This window comes from Sebastes fasciatus, chromosome 3, assembly GCF_043250625.1.
Source record: "Sebastes fasciatus isolate fSebFas1 chromosome 3, fSebFas1.pri, whole genome shotgun sequence".
Classification (NCBI taxonomy): Eukaryota; Metazoa; Chordata; class Actinopteri; order Perciformes; family Sebastidae; genus Sebastes; species Sebastes fasciatus.
The window spans coordinates 13,395,623-13,420,272 of NC_133797.1; the positions used below are offsets into that span (position 1 = coordinate 13,395,623).

Consider the following 24,650-nt stretch of genomic DNA (forward strand, 5'->3'; position numbering starts at 1 on the left):
CAGCAGCTCTGTCAACTTTGCCAAGTGAAACTTTGAGAACTTTCAATTTTCACACTCTTTCCCACAGATAAAATCATCTTATAAAAACTTAAAATTAGGGATGCATGATATATATCGGGCCCGTAACATAATTGGCAGATAATGTGAAATTTGATGCTATCATGGATTATTCCAATAATTAAATACAGCTGATAAAATTATCGACTGATAATACAAAACCAAATTGCTTTCATTGACTTAACAAGCGCTATCTACAGTAGGTGACGGTGTGCACCTTTAAAAGGGACTGTTTGTAACTTCTTACACGTATAAATCACCCGGGTCGGTGTCCCATGCGTGCTCGCATATGCGCGCTCAGTTTTTTGTGCATTCCTCTTGGGCTGGTAAAGCTGCAGGGCTCCTCTTGTCATCTCCGCCACTCTGGGCATTCAGTTGAAATGGTAGTAATCTGTTCCTTCCTTTAGCTGCAAACAGTTGAGGTTTTCCTCCAGAACGCCTCCCGTCATGTCCTAAAGATGAAAGAACAACAGGAACAGAAAACATGGCAGAAGGTAAAAAAAACAAATCCACCCAAAAAGCATTATCAGAAGAATCACCGTTTGCCCTTAAACTCTTTCATTTGCCTTGCCTTTTTAATGAAGGTCCTTGTTGTCTTCAGTGTTTTAGCTTCATTGAATTAAAGTCAAAGGTTATAAACGGGCTTACAAGATTCAGACTCACTGACAAAACACTACGCTCAACCATGGAGAATGTACAACTAATTTGTATATTTGTTGATTATAGTTATTCGACATCTGGGGATTAAAAAACAATTTGTGTGATTGAGTCCAGGTGTTTATGTGCGTGTGTGTGTGTGTGTGTGTGTGTCATAGAGAACGGGAGAGGGAGAGTGATTGAGTCCAGGTCTCCTCTGACTATGATTACGTCTCCCATTTCCCATAATTGAGCAATTAGTAGCCCCCGTAGGTGGGGTCGCTCTAGATTCGACATCTGAATCTGGCAAGGTGATAAATAGGCAATTAGTGATTTGGCTGTCAGAACAGCAGTGTGTGTGTGTGTGTGTGTGTGTGTTATTGTACATTAATAAAAAGAGAATGTCATTATCTTAGGTCAAGGCTAAGCACTAGCTATGAATATTGGCAGAACAAATTGTATCAAATTGAGTGGTAAAAACATCAGATGTTTGTATAAGCGTCATGTGATCAAAGATCAGGCTGCTGTCTCTACCCATTTCCTGTGTGTGTGTGTGTGTGTGTGTGTTATGTCCTGTGCCGGGCACACGCCCTTGATCATTATGTCGTTAACTTAGATTACAGACCTGAGGGACAGGCAGGTCAGAAACAGCAAACATACAACACACAAACACGTTTTCTGCTCACCAGTTTAACACAGATAACGAAGGGGGCGGAGGCGTCTTTGTAGTGCAGGACTGGGATTTTGGGCTTAGGTCTTTCCTGGAGGGATATCAAGAGAAAGAGAGACACATTAACTGTGTATCACTGTTGGTCACAGCTTCAAAGCAATCTGATTCACTGGGAAAAAAAGTGGTTGGGTGACCTTTCATTTGGATCATAGCTTATAACTTGGCCTTGCTTACATTGAATCACAATAAACCAGAGGCCTGTACTACGCAGCGAGTTCAACATACCCAGGGTATCTTCTCGTTATCTGGCTTAACTAACTCTAACAAACGCGATCCCGCTAAGCGGTCCTACGAAGCTGTTTATCAACTTGGTAAATCAACCCACGGTTTCTCAATCTGGCTATGAGCGCGTTCACATAAAAGGGGTGGTGTTTGCAGCATACGACCAATCACAGACATGTACAAGTCTACCGTCAGCAGATCGGCAGATTTTACAAAGGAAGAGCAAACTATAATATTAGACAAATATGAAGAAGTTAAACACAGAATCAGACTAAAAGTAACACAGTTGAATATGTCATATGTCAGCAGTCCTTCCTGCATTTGTCAGTTTAAACTGTGTTGCTTTTAGCCTGGATTATCAACTGCTTTGCATTTGTGTAATATTATTATACGATCCGCGCACCAAGCTTTGGTCACTAGGCGTTGCTTTTATACGAGTTGATCGCTTATCTTGAACATAACCTGCTCCGGAGCAGGTTAGCTGTTCAGCATAAGTGACAAACTACCCCTATAAGAAGTGAACCACCGTTGTAGGACTGAAAACCCTGAGTTAACCCTGAAGTTACCTCGCTAACCCCAAATCCTGCTTCGTAGTACAGCCCTCTGGTGTACTTTGTATCCACAGTGTCTGATCTCACCTTGGATTCCTCATATGTGTAAAAGCCTTTCTGGATCTTGTTCTCGTCAACATCACAGAAAGCTGTCACCTGATAAAAGAATCAGAATGGCGGTGAAAGATGACACACACTCACATCCCACACCAAGACCTTCTCCACCAGTTCGATCCACTAATAGGCGGAAAAAAAACTAACTTGGCTAATGTCTCACATCTGATTGCATAGCTGGAGGTAGCATACCTTCTTCTGATTGGTTGGGCTCAGGCTTCGGTACAGCTTCCGGCCCTGTTTCCCAGCGTTCCATATGGTGAAGCTCTCCCATTGGCTGAGAACTCGCTCCTGCAGGAAGTCCACTCGCAGCTTCCAAATGGTTTCCCTGGAAACAGAGGAGACGAGTGGAGGATCAGACGATGGACACAGAAGTAGGTACGGCTGCACAATTATGGCCAAAATGATAATCACGATTATTTTGATCAATATTGAGATCACGATTATTATAAACAGAGAGCTGCTTTCACTTCCATGTTGTGCTTTTACTTTGTTGCATCTCTAGCTGTTAGTTTAGGAAGCGCTTGATTTACGCAGCAGAGTTTTCTATGAGCGGAGCACGCATTTTATTCATGTTCATTTAATTGTGGGAGGCCAAAATTATGATCGCGACTAATATTCGATTAATTGTGCAGCCCTAGAAGCACGTAGAGTACAAGTTTAAAATCAGAGATAACGTCTGCAGGTCGAAGTCAAGATTGTTGAGAAAATTCAGCCAAAAAGTAAAAGTATTACCCAAACTGTCAACAATTTGTAATAAATCATCAGTTGTTTGTTCTGTTTACAGCCCGTCTGATGATCTGACTGCTCGTATTTTTTGCTCGTCAGAATTTTTTTTAGTTCCCCGAATTCAGCAATTACTTTGATGAGTACAAGATAACACTACAAAAATAATAAAGTAATAAATCAGAATCATACTTTCAGTCAGATCAGATAATAATCACTGCATTAAATAAAAACTACAACTGATTTATGATGAACAGCAGTCTGATTTTTCAAGTGGATGAAAACATTGCACCTGTTTTAAATTAGTTTTCCTGTTGCCTGCTCTTTGACTGATATGCACAGCTGTGCACAGGCCTCACACACACACACACACACACACACTTACACCTTTACACTCAGATATGCGTCTTCACACTCTTCATGCTCTTAACCTCTTCCTCCTTCTCACTCGCTCTCTCTCACACGCAGGCATGCACTGATGTTGAGTAATTATATGGACACATTCACATGGAGGGGCTCCGCTCTCATCTCCTGATGTGAGCGTCTTACTGGGTCTAACAGTGGGCCCCGTATGACAAACAAACCCACCACCATCGAGGAGCGCGGGTGGTCTCCAGATTACTTTCTATACATTCTCTATGCAGGCTTTGATTCTAAGACATGGCAGAGATTTACAATAAACTGTATCTGTATACACATACTGAAGCCTTCATGCTCCTAATACCCCGCAGATCAAAAGGCAAACGCACGTTCATGCACTCTGGTACGCACGCTCACATTTATAAACACAGCCTTTCTGTGTTGAGAAGCCTCTTATCTCAGTTACTATTTGGCACCATCTTGACTTTTTAAAAACACACTTCTCACCTCACCGACAGAGCCTCTACAATTGCATGATGTGTGTGTGTGTGTGTGTGTGTGTGTGTGTGTGTGTTTGTGTGTGTGTGTGTGTGCTAAGGCCGTCCTCGACCGAAGACATTTTTAGTCGACAAAAGGTTGGCCCAAACAGATTTTGAAAATGTGAGACTCCACACATAACGACATGTTTTGTTAAATTTAACTAATTTGTTCCTTTAGTGTGTAGTTTTGATTTACGATTTCGGAAATCTTGCAAAATATCTCACAATCAAACGTGACTTTAGTGTGACCAAACATGGCGTATGACGGGCAGGAAGAATTAGTGAAGTTAGTTTTTGCACTACTTTGTACTGAAAAGTCACGAAGAAAAAATAGAATGAATGGATGAAGTCATGGAGATGGAGACATGTTAAATAAGCACTCGTGTTGTTGCCACTAATCGACAAGTTGGTCTTCCAATTCTTCCATCCCACTACTTTATGCGTCACGTTTTGTATAGAGTGCTACAGGAATGAGTCCTAAAACCCAGAAATGAGTTAGCATTTTAGCACTTCCGGTTCCCTCGTCTGGAAGTCAATGGGTTTGTTGAATGGGTTTTTAGTTAGATGTCTGAAATAAGGTCTGTGGTTAACACAAGCTGAAGAGATTTTAACGTTTTGTTCTACGACATAAAATACATCAATAAATACCCCACTCATGAATTTTGAAGCCTTTACGTGTCTTAAAAAAGGCAGTTGATAACAAGTGACTAAATGAGACAATATTACTCGTCCTCCTTTACAGCCTCGTTGTGTATACTCACGCTCATGCGACCGTGGTGTAGTTCGTTTATAGCATAACGTAGATTTTTACTTCTGGCGATTGCATTCACGCTTCAAAAATCATAAAAGTGGTGTTCAAGTGTTTGCCACAGAGCTTCTTCATCCATCCATCCATCCATCTGCAACCGCTTATCCCGTTAGGGGTCGCGGGGGGGCTGGAGCCGATCCCAGCCGACATTGGGCGAAGGCAGGGTACCCACAGAGCTTCTTTTCTGCAATAATCCAAAAGCCAATGGAAAAATCCCCTTGGCTTTTTGTCGAGGGAACTAGTGCGATGCTAACTTCCTGGTTGGCCTACAAAAATATGTCATTCCTGGAGTACTTTATGTGCTCACGCATTAGCCTCGGCCGCAATGACGGCGGTGATTGTCTTTCCTTCTTCAGTCAGCTTGGTTCTCAATTGGCTATCGTTCTTCTCCACGTGACTGTGTCATCGGCTGTCCTCGGGGTTCCCCACACACAACAGGATATCCAATTGTAAATAGTTTACATGTTTAATATTTGTGATTTGAAATCAGTGTGGTCAGGATGGACTGGGGGGGGATGTTAAACACACTCTGAACATACCTCACACCACAAGAATATCTGGAAAGATCATCTTTAGAACCATCAAAAACTCAGGGCTTTGCTGACGATTGTCGGGAGGGAGGAATCAGGCACAAAATCTGCTTGATTCTCGTGTAGTGTGTACCCGGCATATTGCTCCTTCGATTTCATTTGTTTTGACTAATCGATTAGTTGATTTAATCGACAGATCTGTAAAACTGAGTTTCTCCACAAAGAATCACATACTTTGAATCTTGTGTTTACCAGAGATGTGCTCAGAAGTTTCTAGGAAATAAGTCAATCTGCATGAAAAAAGCACAAGTACAAGTGTATGTGTGTTGTGTGTGCGTGTGTGTGTGTGTGCGTGTGAGAGAGAGAAAGAGACAGAAAGAAGATGATGGTTTCATTTGACTAAAGAGATGAGATGGGGCGACAACAAGTGGGGGGTGGGGGAGTAGAAAGTAGGCAAGGCGAACTTGAAATAGGCGTCCAAAAATAGCCCGATGATAGATGAAGACAGAGAGGAGGATGATCGTTGAAGGAGTGCGTCAACACGGGGCAGATTTACGAGCAGTGGACAGATGCAGGGGAGGAAGGAAGGAAGGAAGGAAGGAAGGAGGAAAGGAAAGAGAGGATGAAAGGGAGGGAGGCGTGGCGGGGGAGGGGAGGAGGCAGGAAAGACCTTGGCTGTTTTCGAAACCGCATACTGCATACTACTGAGGAGCGCAGTATGCAGTATACAGTACATACTGTATACTGCGTTCCTCAGTAGTATGCAGTATGTGACAGTTAAAGTGATGTATTTAGCAGTATGCTAGACGAGGCTTAAGCCTTCAAACCAGCTCTTAAAGCACAGGACAAAAAAACTAACTTGTACCACTATTACAATATTATCAAAAAATACAACTTTGATTTTGTTGTTTATGTTGTGCTTGTTTACTTTATAAGATACTGCAGGTTTAAACTATTTATTCTGACAGCTCATAAAGAAGTCCGACAAACAGGATCATCAACGAGGAGAGACGGGAAATATAAAACATTCATCCACAACGTTTACTTTACTCAAACTGCTTTTTCAGTTACAGCAAAAGGACTGATCTCCCTCCAGATATTAGAGACATGTTAAAAAAGTGTCATGTTGTCTCATCAGGAACCTCTCTGCCCCGTCAGAAGCTGCTCTTTCCCTCTCCTCTTCTCTCTCCTCTCCTCTTCTCTCTCCTCTTCCTCTCCTCTCATCTTCCCTCGCCACTCTGCTGCTCTACAGCTGCTCTGTGAGCGTCACTGGCCGGCTCTCCAGCGAGCTACGCCCGCGGGTGATTGTGGAGCTTTTTAACTCGAAAAAAGGCAAATAAACACAGGTTCCTGTTAATTTATAATGGACATCTGTGTTGTGATATTTAAACAAACTATCCGTCAACAAGGAAATCAAAGCCTCTCGTCTACAGACCGGTCTCTAGAGAGCTCCAGCAGCTCATAGCGGTCTCTGAGCGTGACTACCCGGCTTGCTGGCAGCGACCCGGGCAGGCGCTCGCTGGCTGTCACGGTATTCTGTGGAGCTTCTAAACTCCGACAACGGTGGAACAAATGTTCGATTCGCCATCTAACTTCGTAAAACTGCCGATATTAATAATCTACACAGTTGATTTCTCGCCTCAAAAACGTTCAGAAGTGAATTTAGTGTTGAAATGGCTACAGAAAACGTAAAAAAAGAGCAGCTTCTGGCTGCTGTTTTTATACCCGTAGCCTGTACTGTTCCGCCGCTTTGCATTGTGGGATACAGTAGGCGAGATAGACTGGTCCGATGCATACTGGAGAATTTTTCCAAATCAGTACGTCATCCGGGTATTTCTGGCATACTGGAGATTTTGCTTTTGTTCGCATACTGCATACTACATACTACATTTTGGCCAAATCAGTACGTACTACTAGTATAGTATGCGGTTTCGAAAACAGCCCTTCTCCTTTGGTGTGTTTTGCCATTTGAGGCACTCGCACGCACCTGCAGACACTACATGACCTTGCTGAAGCACAGGCAACAGCAGCAGTGTCAGATCCTTCAGACACTCACACACAAAATCTCAAACATGGTTCACGACAAGATCTGATTCCCTCCCGACAGAGTCTGAGAGATACTGAACATTCCACACAGAGAAGTGTCCTGATTCATACGCTGGGAAAGTGTCTGGAATTCCAAAAACGTATTATGAAAATCTCTAGATTACGAAAACATGCGTCTGTGTGTGAGAATATCGAGCCTTGAGAAATTCTGGGATGCCAGCAGACAGCTGTGAGTACGTGGAAGACACAACACTGTGACCGAGTGTGTGTGTGTGTGCGTGTGTCTCTGTGTGTGTAGCAGGGGAAGGCGTGTGTAGTGATACTGACTCTGTTACAGAGTGTGTGGTGGCCTTCTCGTGGTAACGGTACACCAGCAGGCACTGATCGACCCTGGCCACGCCCCCTCCCTGACGAAGACTCTGGTAGAAGAAGAGCAAGTCCTCCGGGACTCCCTGGAGAGGAAGGAAGTAGAGTGAGAAATGATGATTGGAGATGACTGGGGTTAATAATTGTAATATATTTCTATTAGGGCTGTCAAAGTTAACGTGATGATAACTGGAAAACTGTTATGGCCATTTTCAAAGGGGTCCCTTGACCTCTGACCTCAAGTTATGTGAATGAAAACTGGTTCTCTGGGTACCCACAAGTCTCCCCTTTACAGACATGCCCACTTTATGATAATCACATGCAGTTTGGGGCAAGTCATAGTCAAGTCAGCACACTGACACACTGACAGCTGTTGTTGCCTGTTGGGCTGCAGTTTGCCATGTTATGATTTGAGGATATTTTTTATGCTGAATGCAGTACCTGTGAGGGTTTCTGGACAATATCTGTCATTGTTTTGTGTAAATTGATTTCCAATAATAAATATATACATACATATGCATAAAGCAGCATATTTGCCCACTCCCATGTTGATAAGAGTATTTAAATACTTTACAAATCTCCCTTTAAGACACATTTTTAACAGATACACAATTTGTGATTAATTGCGATTAAATATTTAATCGTTTGCCAGCCCTAACTTCAATATTTGAAATTGACGGAATAGGTGCTAATGTCAAGTCAAGTCAATTTTATTTGTACAGCACAAAATCACAAATTTGCCTCGGGGGGCTTTACAATCTGTACAGAATACGACACCCTTTGTCCTTTACAGTACGACCCTCTCATCGGATGAGGAAAAACTTAACCAAATAAAAACCCTTTTAACAGGTAAAGAAAGTGGAAGAAACTTCAGGAAAAGCAACGAAGAGGGATCCCCCCCACCAACGTCATTTTCAGTTGACACAGAAGCTGTGGTAGCAGCTGCTATGAGCTTTTAACTTTTTTTAAACATTTCTCAAATTGATCTAAATATCTTGCTCTAACCTCTTCCAGTCCTTGAGGGCGCTGGCGCCCTCAGCCGACTTTACGTTTTCAGAGGCTGTAACAGGCAGCAGGTTGAAGCTACTGGTATCATATGAAACTGAGAAACCTAAGGAATTCATTGGCACTAACCATGGTAGTAGCCATTTCATTCTAGTGAGATAACTTTTTGAAATTTGACCAGACTGTATAAAATGACCTGTGGTGACCTCTAGGATAATCACAGTCTCATGAAACTTTACAGCCACAAACTAAAGACCTAGAGCATTCTGACTGATGGCTGCCCTAGGTATATTGACAATAAGGGGGTTTCTGAGCAGCTTCCAGAACAGAAGTGCTCGCCATCCAATCGCCTGAAATCTGAAAAATTCAAAAGTTTTTGATACCAAATGAATGAATGAATGGACTGTCATTTGGAGTGGAAATATAAGAGAAGGGAGGCACAAGAAAGAAACACTAAGACGGAGTGAAAGGGCTTTGGGAATAGTTTGGGCGTGAACTCTCACCTTGCCTCCCTCATCAAACGGTCCAACTTTCAGGTACCAGTTCCTTGAGCAGAACCATGTTGGCATGACGACTGAGGGCCCATGAGACGTGTACACCTGAGACACAAGAACAGTTCAGACATTATATCAGTCATATAATACTGTGTTGTGTCCATACTGGTTACTGTGAACGGACAATTTTTCTTACACAAAGAACTCAGGTTACATGTCTATTATTATGCATCCTGCTCTATTTTAAACAACGTTTGTGTGTTGGATGGAGGAAGAACCAGAGAGATAATTGATCACACCTGAACCAAAGCATACAGATTAAATGAAAAAAACAACATAAAATGTGTTAGTAAAGTGCTGGGCTACAACAGGCTCCCAGAATAGCTTTACTGGTCTTTAACATGCAAGTATCAATCCTCCAAAAGATATTCTTTCAGTTAGTTATTTTAATGATGGCGGTGGTAGAAAGAACTGTCAAACATGTCAGTCCAAAATCTCCCATAGGTGTTCAGCTGAGCAAGGTCAAGGTTTGAATCCCGGTCAGGAAATGAAATGGGAAACATATTCTGACCAAATATCGACTAGTGGGCGGACTATGAGTTTAGAAGCTTTGATTAAATCAAAGTGGACGGAGATGATGAGTGATGGAACAGAAACAAGACTGATTTTGAAAAATATGCAACTGATATGATGTTGCAGAAAAGTCAATATGTGATTCTACAGTGAATTTTGAGCAGTGCACTGAGAGAAAACATGACATGCAACACTCTAAAATAAGGTTGAAGAAGTGAAAATAAAGAGAAACTACATTTTCACACATTTTTATCCATTCAAAATGTACCTTAAAGGGAGAGTTGTCAAGTATTTAATACTCTTATCAACATGGGAGTGGGCAAATATGCTTGCTGTATGCAAATGTACGTATATAAATATTATTGGAAATCAATCAACAACACAAAACAATAACAATATTGTCCAGAAACCCTCACAGGTACTGCATTTAGCATAAAAATATGCTCAAATCACAAACATGGCAAACTGCAGCCCAACAGGCAACAACAGCTGTCAGTGTGTCAGTGTGCTGACTTGACTATGACTTGCCCCAAACTGCATGTGATTATCATAAAGTGGGCATGTCTGTAAAGGGGAGACTCGTGGGTACCCATAGAACCCATTTTTATTCACATATCCTGAGGTCAGAGGTCAAGGGACCCCTTTGAAAATGGCCATGAAAGTTTTTCTCCCCCTTCGCGACAAGCTAGTATGACATGGTTGGTACCAATGGTTTCCTTCACTCTGATCCCGCTACAACCTAAAAATCACAAGTTGCGTTAATGTTAAAGAAATTAGTGGCGTTAAAACAAATTTGCGTTAACGTGTTATTATCGCGTTGACAGCCCTATTTTTATTATATTCATATAAATATCTCTTTGTGTTTAATGTGAACATACAAACAAGTCTGCACTCTACACGGCTACACGACTTCTACAATCAAATCCTGCGAGAGTTACCACCAGGATATGTAATTAGATTCATCCCCTGCAGTTTGTCTCTCAACAAGCTGTCACACACACAAACAGTGCAGGAAACAGCATTTTGTGTTTCAGCTCCACTTTATAAATAAAGGAACTTCTTGTCGAGAACATAACATCCATATCAGCTGAAACATGACCAGGATTTGGCTGATGGCTCGGGGGAAATTTCCCACTTGGCTTTTAGGAATAAACAGTCAAACGGAGAAGGACTCTGCAAAACCTCTAATCCTGCAAACAAAATAGGTCAGAGTGCAGAGGCACGTGCTCTCTCTCTCACAGAAGTGTGTGCTTCCTGAAGTGTGCGGCTGAAGGATACGCACTTCCATCCTCTCGCACATGATCTTTGACTTTGTTTTGACCTCTCCTTCTCTTTTCTAACCACAACCTCTTTAATACGCCCGGGCCGCATTACAGCACCTACATTTCTTTCTCTTTTTACTCCCAACTCATTTGTTCCACTGCTGCCCACGTCTCTCTCCAGACCCCCGCCCCTTCTTCTTCCTCCTTTTCGTCTGTACGTGAGTGTGCTTTGTTCAGTAGTGTTGTTGCGTTTTGAATCTGAAGGGGGTCATTCCAGGTCGAGTCGTTTCCCCCTCCACTGTGTTTCCCCCTGCTGTGCGTATATGTGTGTGTGACTATTCTTGGTCGAAGCTGAATACTGCTGCATAACTGAAATGCATCACAGATGAAGAAAATTGGGGAAAACATCTGGAATCAGCCAGTCAAACAGCTGGACAGAATCTAGTATATGTGTGTGTGTGTGTGTGTATGTGTGAGTCCACCTACGTACATCTCCTCTCCCTTCTGTTGTAATATTGCAACATTTTGCAGATGTAAGCTGCGGCCAAAAGCATGAATAAGAATGAGTTCTGGGAAACCAGGACACAGAGAGAGAGAGAGAGGGAGAGGGCGAGTCGGTGGGATAACCATATCTAATGTCCTACAGATGAACACTCAGGGTCCACCTCTGGATCAAGTTAAACAAGCCTCACCCCGAGTAAATCTCTGGTTTAACTCAGTTAGGTTCAGTTTCTTTACCCAGAAACTGGAAGTAAAGTCAGATAAAGTGAAGAAAGGAAACGCGAAGGGGAAACGAGCTGCCTTTAAGCCTGCAGAATCAATGTATGATCTCATTCTCATGCTCCATGAAACTTAATATCACATAAATATCCAGGAATGCCTGCTAAGGAGTTATGCAGACTGTGTGTGTGTGTGTGTGTGTGTTAGAGAGAGAGTGAGTCCAGGTTGTCTTGTATCCTTGGAGACAGTGTGTTTTGTTCAGACAGCAACAGCAGACATCCATCTCTACACACAAAGAAATACGGCCAGTGGTGTCACATTTAGTACATCATTTATCATTTAGTGATTAATGTGACTATTTAATATGGTGAAAGTAGAAGCATTAGCTGTTAAAGTGGTATGCAAAGATGTTCACTCAATAACAGCTTTAAGTAGCCACTGCCCAGTCAGTTATTATGTCTAGGTTTTTCTTAAGTGTAAAAATGTCTAAACTACGGCTGTCAAAGTTAACGTGAAAATAACGTGTTAACACAAATTGGTTTTAACGTCTCTAATTTCTTTAACATATTAATGCAACTTGTGATTTTTAGGTTGTAGCGAGCTCAGTTTTAAAGCTGAATAAAATAAAAGATAAGACAAGATCAAGACTAGGCATCATATGAAACTAGAAAAACCTAAGGAATCCATTAGTACCAACCATGTCATACTAGCTTGTCGTGAAGGAGGTTAAATAACGCTCCGAACTTACTCTAAATTTTGTTGAGGAAAAACTGGCATGGCCATTTTTTTGACGGGGACCCTTGACCTCTGACCTCCAGATATGTGAATGAAAATGGGTTCTATGGGTACCCACGAGTCTCCCCTTTACAGACATGCCCACTTTATGATAATCACATGCAGTTTGGGGCAAGTCATAGTCAAGTCAGCACACTGACACACTGACAGCTGTTGTTGCCTGTTGGGCTGCAGTTTTATTCAAGCATATTTTTATGCTAAATGCAGTACCTGTGAGGGTTTCTGGACAATATTTGTCATTGTTTTGTGTTGTTAATTGATTTCCAATAATAAATATATACATACATTTGCATAAACAAGCATATTGTTACTTATATACAGTCTATGGGAGGAGTGGAGAAGCTTTACAAATTTTTAGGGATGGATTTGTTTACAGCAACTTTCACACATCGATGAATACAATAAGCATTATATATCAAAACGTCTATTGCAGGATCAGTTGAAACAGAAATAAGCACGCAGTACTTTTGTCTGCAAAATGCACTTTTCCACCGCCAACAGTTTCCACTAAGGACTACCCTCAGCAGACAGCTGGCAGCGTGACCCGTTTCCTCTGGTGGGACTAGGATAGACGGAGAGGTCAGGAGTGACGCTGCGCCCCTCCGTCCAGTCCGCTGCCACATTTCCGTGGAAACTGCGGACGGCAGGTACGTATCCTGTTTCTGTCTGACCTGGTTGCCGCCTGGCACGTGACCTCTCACATACACACAAACATTCACAGTATGTGCGCCCTGAACATGCATGCTGTGCCAAGCTGCGGGTATTTACCTGTGTGATGAGCTGATCCTGAGTGATTGTGTTGATCCAGCGAGTGTAACGCTCAGTAGATCCCTCTGGAACCCTCCGAAGTTTACAGCCAATCAGCTATCATCGAAACACACATACACCATGAGCATGAAAAATATTTTCCTTTCAGGAACCATTGAAAACATTTGCAGCAATTTTGGAAACACGCTGCCATGGAAATAACTAGTGAGTTTTGTTTTCATAGGTTTGTGTTAAGTTGCATAAATCACTTCTGGCTTTTGTAGTAAGCCTTCAGAATAAAGGTACATTTGAGATTAAAAAGTCTAACGACCATTAAGACAAACCAATATTTAAATTCACTCCAAAATGACAATTCTTCGGTTCCAGCATCTCAAGTGTGAACATTTTGTAGCTTTTCGTTGTCTTGTATCATAGGAATGTGTTTTCTTGACAAAACATTTCATTTTTAAGACGTCACCATATCTGAATCATATCAGTTGTACCCTGTTTGATACGTACAGGCCGGATCTCAGAGGAGAGAGGTCAATGAGAAGTAAAGAGGGGCTTAGATAAAGAAGGGAGAGGTTATACAGAACTGAAAAACAAAACAGAGGACCATATTTTTATCCAGAACCATAAAATAGAACAGCTATACAGAAAGAGGCAGGCTGTTTGTGCAGGGCAGCAAGCCCGCTGTCTCCATGCAGTCTCCCTCACTTCCCTCACACACACGACCTTTGACCTCTGACCTGGCAGGCCACAGAAAGCATCAACACCGGATGCTCACACTGTTCTGCATGCCAACTGCATGGAAGCACACTGACACAAACAACATGAATATTCTTGGGAGGGACTGGTCAGATGGTCAGAGAGAGAGAGAGAGAGAGAGAGAGAGAGAGGAAGGGAAGTGGAGGCAGAGAAGTGAGGAGAAAAGAAGAAAAGGAGGAGCGGTGAAGGCAGCGTTCGACAGAGAGGAAAGGAAGTGAGTAAGCAAATACTTGAGGGAGAACTTACAAAGTTTGGGTGGAGGACAGATGCCTCATACTGCAGACAAACTCTTTGGGGCAACATAACATCATCCTGAAGAACAAAAAATATATAAAATTAAACACATACTACATGTAAATTATAGGAAGCATCATGTGCAAAACAAGTACACACTAAGTTACTTTAAGTATAAGAATTCATATCATATCTGTTTTGTTTAGCTTTGACTTTGCCTTCTTTTACTTATTGTATGTGTGCTGTCTCTCTGAATACCTTTTTTGGTTGCATTTTAATCACTTTTTTAAGTGGTTTTGTATGAGGTTATGCCATACAAACACACTTCAACTTGAACAAATAGATCTGAGGTTTGGTCAAAAAAAGTTTACATGAAACTATAGGAGTAATATTTTCTTCCCTATCAGTGTCATCATCTTTAAAAGTCTCATTTCAATGAGGTGTACGCCACCATTAATAACTACTTTGTTTTCTCTCCTGGAAGTGCCTGACTCTATAGCTAGCCGTCTAACTATCAATCTATCGACAGACGGACAGATGCAGACGGATAGATAGATCTGGATAGAACAGAGCAGTAATACCTATCTTGCTAGCTAGTTAGAGTACTTTCTTATACCAAGAGGGAAATTGCAGTGCTACAGCAGCTACTTCACATTAATCACAAAAACAAATGAGGTAAAATTAGATTAGCCTTATTATTAAGGCTGTCAATTGATTCAAATATTTAATAGAGATTAATCACATTATTGTCCATAGTTAATCACAACTAATCGCAAATTAGTCAAGCAGTTTTTATCTGTTCAAAATGTACCATAAAGGGAGATTTGTCAAGTATTTAATACTCTTATCAACATGGGAGTGGGGAAATATGCTGCTTTATGCAACTGTATGTTTATATTTATTATTGGAAATCAATTAACAACACAAAACAATGACAAATATTGTCCAGAAACCCTCACAGGTACTACATTTAGCATACAACAATATGCTCAAATCATAACATGGTAAACTCAAGACCAACAGGCAACAACAGCTGTCAGTGTGTCAGTGTGCTGACTTGACTATGATTTGCCCCAAACTGCATGTGATTATCATAAAGTGGGTATGTCTGTAAAGGGGAGACTCGTAGGTACCCATAGAACACATTTTTATTCACATATCTTGAGGTCAGAGGTCAAGGGACCCCTTTGAAAATGGCCAATGCCAGTTTCTCCTCGCCAAAATTAAGCCATAATTTATCAATTTTTGAGCGTTAATTAGCCTCCTTCGTGACATGCAAGTATGACATACGGTAGACATATGGTTGATACCAATGGATTCCTAAGGTTTTCAAGTTTCATATGATACCAGTATCCCACTATGGGATTAACTATGGACAACCATGCGAATAATCGCGAGTAAATAATTTGAATCGATTGACAGCCCTAATATGAACAGTGTCGAGGAATGGAACAGAAACAAATGCAAGAGAACAAATAGAAGCAGTTGGCTGTCTTCTGAGAAAGCAATCGTATTGTCATTGAGTCTTTTATTCTATTAGCACAAAAATAAATCTGAACAGAGATCATAAACTTAGATTTTATGGCTTTTTGTTTTGTAGTTCTGACCTTCAGACGAGCGACTACAAGGCACTGTTTCAAAGACAGAGCTGCCACTCATATGAAAATAAACACATAAAACAAACATGTGTCAACTGCTGCGCTCAGCTCATTAGTCATGTGTTCTGACAGGTCTGTCAAACAGTCACTGAGCTGCTGAGGTCTCTGTGTGAACGTGTCCATGTACAGCGTGTTTATTTTGACAAACCAATAGGATCTAATTAGTGTTGACTCTGGACAGTGAAATTAAACATGTTGTCTAACACACACACACACACACACACTTACCGCATCCTGAAAGCATAAGTATTGTCCACAACTCTGAGCTATTGCCTTATTCTTTGCATATCCCACTGAAAGACAAACGAACAGAGTATGTTTATGCTTGTGTGTATATGTATGTGTGTTAGTGGGTGTGTGTGTGTGTGTGTGTGTGTGTGTGTGTGTGTTTATTTGCCTCTGTGTGCTAACTATTTCTATTTATCCATGTGTAAGTAATTATCAAGTTCAACCATTAAACATGTGACATTTTCAAAATGTCAAACCACAAAATGCAGCAGTATAAAGGCATGCCAGTCACATGCATGAGACCGGTAGTCTGTCACAGTGATCATCACCATGCTGTTCCCTGGTTAATCAGAAGAATATAAAACTAAAACGAAACACCAAGCTTCTTAATTTGGTTTCCCGAACACAACGTTTTTACGATCTTGCTCATCCAGTGACTGATGTTATTAACTCTCTGGTGTCCAACGGATGGTTTTCCACAAGTGTGGGCTCTTCATGTACTGTCCCTATTCTGAGTATACAGATTACCAACACACTTATTAGAGACAAGGAAGATTACGTCACTTGTTAATAAAATAATATAACCTTTACTTATATGGCACTTTTCAAAACAAAGTTACAAAGCGCTTCACAGAAAAAATAAAAAGACAAACAAAAAAAGATTAAAACAGCAGAAATTGTTCTGACAATACCAATAGGGTCATGTTTAACGTGGTCACGATAAGAGTCCATATGAACGCCCCCCTTTTGTGGTATTCACAATCTCGTAAGTGGAAAGTTTCTGAAACTGAGTTCACGAGTTGTGACGTGTTTGTTGATGTTGTCAGAAATGGCAGAGGCCATGGAAGTTAATTATTCGGTGCATAATAAGCAAATATATTTTAATTTTAGTTCGCTTTTAAACGTTTTTCTTTGTAATTTCATAATATGTCTGTTGAAAATCAGTCTTTTTCATCATTCGTCATTATGTCTTTGCATTTACTGCATTATCCGCACGCTAGCTTGCTAAATTGTTAGCCTCTGTGGCTTCCAGATGCCGACAGTAACGTTAATATTGCCGTTGTTCTCACGACTTAACCACTTAAACGCCAAGCATATTGTGTACACGACTTCCCATGTTGTAAACACGAGCTCACGAGTTTCATTTGAAGGCTGCAAAAGGAGAGGTTAAAGGTGATACGTCACACAAGAGGCCCAATTGATGCAGAAGTGCAACTTAAAAAAATGAGTATTTAGTAGATATTTAGAGGAAGTCACTGAGGTAGCAAGATGAATTTCGACAGGAAGGCTGTTCCAGAGTGTGGGAGCGCTGAAAGAAAATGCACAATTTCCTTTAGTTTCTTTTTAGTAGGACTGTTAGCAGAGTTTTGTTGCAGACTCTGAGGTCGGTTGCAGGTATATACTGTATATGGTATGTATATATGTGCACAAAAGCCCACAACTGTATGCTGGAACCAGACCAAAGAGAGCTTTAAAAGTTATGAGTAAAACTTTAAAATCAATTCTAAAATCAACTGGAAACCAATGCAAAGAGGCAATGCAAATATGTCACATATCTAACTTTAATGGGTCACAAACATACATTACTCATTTTCCTCAGCCACTCATTGAATTCTGAGCATATTTTGACAGTATAATCTTAACTCAAGGTCAAATTACTAGCTTTTTCTTGAGCTTTCAACCTCCTCTAGCTGTCTTCACAGAAAGATACTAAATAAACCCTAAAAACAGACAATGTCAGCTGTCTGTGAACACCAGAACAAAACGGGTCACAGGATCTGCTGGGAAGCTATTTCCATGACGGAGAAGAATAGGAGATACAGTTGAAAGCTACTAAGTGGACTTTGAGTTATTTTGTGTGGAATTCATTTTCATGCTCAAATTATACGCATGTTCCAAAGTTCTGCAAATTTTTTCAGTTCCTTTTTTTGCCTTTTCTTTCATTCAGCCTATATGGGTTCACATAGAAAATGAACTGCCAACGTCAGAGTTTGACAAGATAATCCAGTCGGGACCACAATACATCAATAATCAAAAAGATTTTGGTAGAATTTTGACTATTATAGGCCCAAGAGAACAAATCATGCTTTTAATCATGAAGATAATCTCATAATTGTGCATTTATGTATCAGACAATGATTATATTTTTTCAATTTTATGTGAACTTCATATGTAAAAACTGTCTTTGGTAGTCTGAATGGCTCATATACTACATTAAGTAATATCTTTTATGTACATTAATAGATTCAGTATTATGGCTTATAGGTAGATAATTACAATCAGTCACTTCTTGTTATGTTGTTTTTTTTCCGATCAACTGCTATGGGGTTTGCTTTAATGCTTAGAGGAACAGTTTTAGAGCTCTGCTAACTGTAAATGACTTGTTTTAATTGATAGAGTTTTGTTTGGAAAAAGTTAAAGCTGAAGTAGGAGAGATTGGAGCAAATATGATCAAATGGTCGCTATATCCTGACAGTAGTACATGAAACAGGTAATCTGAAAAAATGTGCCTCAAAAAATTGTTGCCTACTGAAGCTTTAATGCCTTCATCAGAACTCCTGATGGACTCATCTCAATTGTCTTTCATCCTCATCGCTAGGTAACGTTATGGACATTAACTTTATGATGATAATGCGGAGAAATCGCAGGAATTATGCAAAATTGCAAACTTGACCTACAGTACAAATCTCTTTTCTGCAACTGAATTAGGCCTACTTTAACCTACCTGATCAAGACATGGATTAATTTTATTTGCTTTACTAAAAGGAATACCTGAAATATTGTGAAATGGAATTTAGGACGTCCTTAACGTTAACATGTTGTTTACTTAACACTCGATTGGCGATAACAGTTGCTGCCCATATGTGTCAATTGTAAACAGGTAAGATGGCAGACGTTTAGTTATGACGTAATGTGGCATCTACTGTTTTATATCCATTGTCGGGACTGGGAATTGATTGCTGATCAACAACCTAAAAGTCTACTGACCTCCTCTGGGTTGGGCAGAGTTGTGGCCTGAGATCACTACTGAGATGCCCCTCGCCTCCAGCCTCTCCGTCCAACTCTCCACCACTTTCCTGGAGTCGTCCTAAATGACACACACACACACAGACAGAGAATTTGAACTTCAACTGAGGTCTCATATTTTGGGACAAATTACATATCTGCATATAAATATGCAAACTTACAGTGCTTGCGTCGTCAAATACAGAGAGCTCCATGGTTCCAGTGAAGTCTTGGTGTAGTATGGCCTGCAGACATTCATCCAGCCAGCAGGATGCATTGTATACTGGGACAACAATACTCTGAGCACAGAAAACACAGAGATTCTACAGTCAATGCAACTAATCAATGCATGAACAACCACCCATAAATAGCCCATAAAGGATAATATTTCAACCAGTTCAGGGATTTCATTTGGAAATAAATTGGAAAACTGCTGCAGAGACACTTTTTAAAGATAGTTTGTGATATATTTTTGGGAGAAATTAGGGTGCAAATCATCAAGTTAATTTAATAGATAGCTTCAAATTAACAGTATGCCAATGTTTACAACAACACCTAGGAAGACCTAGTTTCTCAATAGGTCCATTTTCACAGCAGCCTTTTGACATATCATTGCAGGGTAAACACAGATGTAATTAATAGCATTAATTATGGTCTTGTTCCATTTAGGTGGATCAGGGCCCTGGTATTGTGCATGCTGGCTCACTGGAATGGCTGTGACACTAAATAGAATGGGACCATAATTCATTTTATCAATTATACCTGTGTTTACCCTGCTATTACATGTCAAAATGACTGCCTATTCTCATTCAGACTGTCTGTCCACTCTTAATGTCTATTCTCCTTTAGGTCAGTAGGCTACATCAATGTATGCTGTGCATGTGTGTCAGTCTATCCCTCACCACATCCACTGTTCTCCTCTCCTCCTCTCCTCCTCTCGGTGCTTCTGTTTCATCCTCTGTGGTGCGGAGCCTCTTTTGTGGGTTCATGTCAACCTCTGCCCGGAGAGTCCGCCACTTATCTGGGCAACGAAACAGCCGTCAGCCGAGGCTTGACCGAATAACCGACGTTTATAAAGACAGTCGGTGACGAGGAGTGACACACGTGGGCTACTAAACGTGAATAGAATGTCAGTAAGCTCTCATTTTTAACTATTCTCTACGTAAAACGTACCCACGTCAACATTTGACATCTCTTGGAAGGTGTTCTGTACATTTTAGTGACGCCCAAAGTAATAATTTTAACTAAACGTGTAGTCCCAGCTAGCGGCGTGTCTTACAGCTTCACAACTTCCGCAAACAATGAATCCTAGACGCTCATTGGCTGGTGTAAAAACACGGACAGACGTCTGATTGGCTGTAAATCGCCGTCAATCATCGAGAACAGTGACGTCACCCAAAGTGTTTTACATAGCGCCAGCTTAAACAGCCTGATATAGGTAGATAGATAGATAGATAGATAGATAGATAGATAGATAGATAGATAGATAGATAGATAGATAGATAGATAGATAGATAGATAGATAGATAGATAGATAGATAGATAGTAACTTTATTGATCCCGAGGGAAATACAAGTTTCCAGCATCACAGTTCCATAGTGCAAAACATGTTAGTAAAAAGGCAGTAAAAAAGTTAGTAGTGCAAAGTACAAAGTACAAAAAAATATACCAGATATAAAACTACAAGGAGATGAAGAAAACTGTTAAAACTGAATATAGTGCAGGGTAACAACTGTGATACAGGACTATTAAAAAAGTGAATATAGTGCAGAAGAGACTGTTAAAAATGAGTATAGTGCAGGATAACTCCAGTAGCTTAGTCTATGAAAGTGCATTACTTTCTGTCCTGCAGACCGTCCTCCTTTATCCCCGCAATTTGGGCTTTTACTAAAAAATATTTTCTACTTTTCCAGAAACCTTTTCTCCAAAAATTATGTATAAACAGGACATAAAAAAAAAAAATCAATCACAATGTGGTGTATTCCCATTTTAAAACTGACAAATCATCATTAATTAGTGTTCAATCAAGATTTATATATTGTTTGAAATATATTTATAAAGTGTCCCCTCACCTTATTTGGCCATTATGCCATTATGTATCACAACATTTGTCTTTTGGTAGTCAGTACTCAATTACAAGTAAGTCTTGGCAGAACTGGAACTTTTCCACAGCTTTCATCCACATCCTGTGGCCTTCATCAGTGGGTGGAGTTTGCTCATTTCTCATAGAGATTGTTCAGTTGTTATGTGAATTATTTCACCTGATAACAGGTGATCGTATACAACAACTATTATTTTCAGGCTTATGTTTTCATTATTATTTGTTGAATTCAAAACGAAAACATAATTTGCCTTTTTACAACATAAGAAAGTAACATGTTTTAAAGGAAATATAGAAACAAATTGTTTTCTCTCTAGTTAAACACACAGAAAGAAATTATAGTTTATAAAACACAGAACAATGACTACAGTGTGATGAGAGTCAATTGATCTGTTAATGTAACTGATATATTATTTTATTTTCAATTTCAGATCATTTGGGATTTTTAAAACAAATACTCATTGAAGTAAAGAGTTATCTTTTTCTGTTGTCCCTTGTTTTGTTTGGTCAGACTCATTTTGATGACATGTAACAGAGCAGCAGCTCTTTAGCTTTCCTGTAGAGTGTTGAATAGGGAACCAGATCAGTGTGTTTTATGTCAACGTTGGCAGCTGCAGCATGGGAGGTTTGTCTTGGTGAGCAGACAGAAAAACAGGATGGGCTGAAATATTGTTTTTGACTATCATTCTCTCTCTGAAAGGAAAGTAAATGAATAATGACAGAGAGAGAGAGTGAGTGTGTGTGTGTGTGTGTGTGTGTGTGTGTGTGTGTGTGTGTGAGAGAGCAAGAGAGACTTAGTGTGTGTGTGGGAGTCTGTTTCCAACCAATAGCAGGTAGCAGGTTCAGTGCAGTGTGTTTAACGTTATGTTTTGTACCAGCTCCAGGTGTTTTATCAGTAGGCCTATGTGTGTGTCATTCTGAGTGACTAGATTAGGCTAACCATAGTTAACCCTCTGAGACCTGACTTAACTGTCTTTCAGAGGCTGTAGCAGGTTCAGTTTTAGAGCTAGAAGGTACAGATATCATATGAAACTAGAAAACCTTAAGAATCCATTGGTACCAACCATGTGATGCTAGCTTGTGAGGAAGGAGATTAAATAACACTCCAAAGTTACGCTAAATGTTGGCGAGGAAAAACTGCCATGGCCATTTTCAAAGGGGTCCCTTGACCTCTGACCTCAAGATATGTGAATGAAAATGGGTTCTATGGGTACCCACAAGTCTACAGTTTACAGACGTGCAATTCTTGCAGAAATCTCCAAATGTCGAAATCTGTAACATCTGTGTAACAAATGGTATCAACCCAAAAATTGCTGCAACAACTTATAAGACATAATAGAGCATGGGAATACATATAATTCCATTTCAATGTTCTAAAACCTTATACACTTTATTTTAATCAATTAATTAATTCATGTTTATTTCTGATTTATGACTAGAACGACTTGAAACACAGTGCTGAGCTGCCTCTCAAATTAATCTTCAGGTTCCCAGCTTCCAGATGATGTACACCACTTCTATGTGACATCTACTGCTGACCTGCTATCTCCCCCTAAAGACCCCCTGTCCCCCCACTAAAAAAGACAACAACCGGTCTATTGCGGGTCTCAGAGGGTTAACAATAACCATAGTTACTGTAACAGCAAAATGAAAAAAACATCACAGCACGCAGCTGAAGCAGGGATGATCCAACAGTTTATGATCTGGGTCTGGAATCAAACAGTCCTGGATCATGAAATAACTCTGGTACCCATTAGATCTATAGCACTTCCAGAGTACAGATGGCCCCCTATTACCGTCACATTAATCCTTATTTGTTCTTTTTTATTTGTGTCCTGATAAAACAATTCATGAGCAATAAAAAGCCTGGAGGAACGTAAGCTGCTTAACTTTGGTGTTATTTTTAATGAAGTCCTGAATTTTATTACACAGAGACACACACTCTTCCTAAATCGGGGCACCACTCAGACAGGATGTAGCTGAGAGATTACGCTGGAGAATAATTGTTCCCACATTGGAGCAGCATCTTGATCGGACTAAGCTTATTTTATCACTCTGAATGCTTCTTTGAAATTGGACGAACGCCTCACTGCAGGCCAGGAACAACAGCTCCAGGGGGGGCAACAGACCAGGAATTATTCTCTCGTGCTTGAGTGCATGATAAATGGGATCAAGAGGAAATTTGTCCTGACTGGACACATGCAACAACGCGCACACACCTGCTAAACAGGGTAGTTAGGAGGAAGACTGTACGCTCTTATGGAAATGTGTTACTTTCTTTCGAAAAACACTGACTAATATAGATTGATGGTTGGAGAGCGCCATGCATGATTAACTAAAAGACAATTATATTACTCAGAAGCTTCCCTCTTAGAGGTTCAGGTTGAGGTTACGAGTCCCTCTGTTCTGACTGTGGTTGTGAAGCTTGTCCAGTTCCCTTCACTGCAGGTCCACAGGGCCTCGGATGTTCTTTTGCAATTCTGCGCTCACTCGCACTCACAGCCAGTCTCACAATCATTCAATCCCTTCCTCTGCCAAATCAACACCACATGGCGAAATCAAATGCGCACACGAGTTGAGTTACCGTATCTGGAGGTCGAGACTGCAGCTGTTTAGGTCTGCCATCACTTGATTTTGTTTGCCAGACATTAAAGAGCAGGGAAGTGTGTGAGTGTGTCTGGGGCATGATTGGATTTCCTTGATCATTTAGTTTCGCTTTGGGAATTGGGCATAACTGACCTTTTGAGAGAATTTGCGGTCGCCTTAATTCATCATGCAGACACACACAGATAGGAGACACATGTTGACGGGGGCCATTATAAATGGAAAAAAATGGAGACGCCATGTTTTACTAGCAGCCTATGGCAATATCAGTCTTGCTTTAATTTTAATACTTTGTCAAGGGTAAGAAATCTCCATAGCAACTCGCAATACTGTCATACTTTAGTCCATGACAAAGTATCTGGGAAACTACAAGCCCAATCTCCATGGCCCCAAGGACTGAAACATTAGTTTGATGTCCTAAGAGCAGTGTGAGGTAATTTTCTTTTCTTTTTACAAGATACTGGCTTGTCTTGAATGTATCTGCATAAGAAATGCTACATGTATAAGTATTCTTTCTTACCTGTTAGAGAGAAAGATGTTTACAGCAGAGTCCATCAGTTGGAGAATGATAGGTGTCATCAGTGAAAGCAGCTGCTGTAGTGTTTGGCTGGATAAAAACACACATGGCAGGATATCAACTGTTAGAGTGCAACACCTGAATTACTACAGCTGTTGTTTATAGTGCTACTTCTTGGAGCCTAAATTGTGCTGGCTGTATCTGAATAGCTAGAAAGAACCTGCAGGGTAACGTTGGGTAAATACTACCATCT

At 40.6% G+C, this 24,650-nt stretch overlaps 1 protein-coding gene across 3 annotated transcripts; it reads right to left on the reverse strand.

Moving 5' to 3' along the window:
• Nucleotides 1–341: 341 nt before the first annotated feature.
• On the reverse strand, nt 342–24,489 carry b3gntl1 (UDP-GlcNAc:betaGal beta-1,3-N-acetylglucosaminyltransferase-like 1). 3 transcript variants are annotated; one of them, XM_074629087.1, is made up of 13 exons: nt 24,401–24,489; nt 20,078–20,196; nt 19,358–19,474; nt 19,158–19,257; nt 16,170–16,234; nt 14,296–14,361; nt 13,303–13,398; nt 9,194–9,289; nt 7,647–7,771; nt 2,503–2,638; nt 2,284–2,352; nt 1,380–1,454; nt 342–509 (listed from the first exon to the last, which is right to left on the reverse strand). In XM_074629087.1, the coding sequence occupies exons 2-13, from the start codon at nt 20,162–20,164 to the stop codon at nt 429–431; spliced, it is 1,113 nt and encodes a 370-aa protein (XP_074485188.1). In that variant the 5' UTR covers nt 20,165–20,196; nt 24,401–24,489; the 3' UTR covers nt 342–428. The 3 variants fall into 3 exon arrangements, with proteins under 3 accessions (XP_074485188.1, XP_074485187.1, XP_074485189.1); XM_074629086.1 differs by lacking the exon at nt 24,401–24,489 and adding an exon at nt 20,349–20,488; XM_074629088.1 differs by lacking the exons at nt 16,170–16,234; nt 20,078–20,196; nt 24,401–24,489 and having other exon boundaries at nt 19,358–19,380.
• Between the last annotated feature and the right edge of the window lie 161 nt (nt 24,490–24,650).

Bases quoted from the DNA above. Each gene is read 5' to 3' on its own strand.
- b3gntl1 (XM_074629086.1), bottom strand. The intron at 2,353-2,502 runs GTATGCTACCTC...TTCTTTTATCAG, and splicing joins GCCCAACCAATCAGAAGAAG to GTGACAGCTTTCTGTGATGT. The intron at 510-1,379 runs GTGAGCAGAAAA...TTTCATCTTTAG, and splicing joins TCGTTATCTGTGTTAAACTG to GACATGACGGGAGGCGTTCT.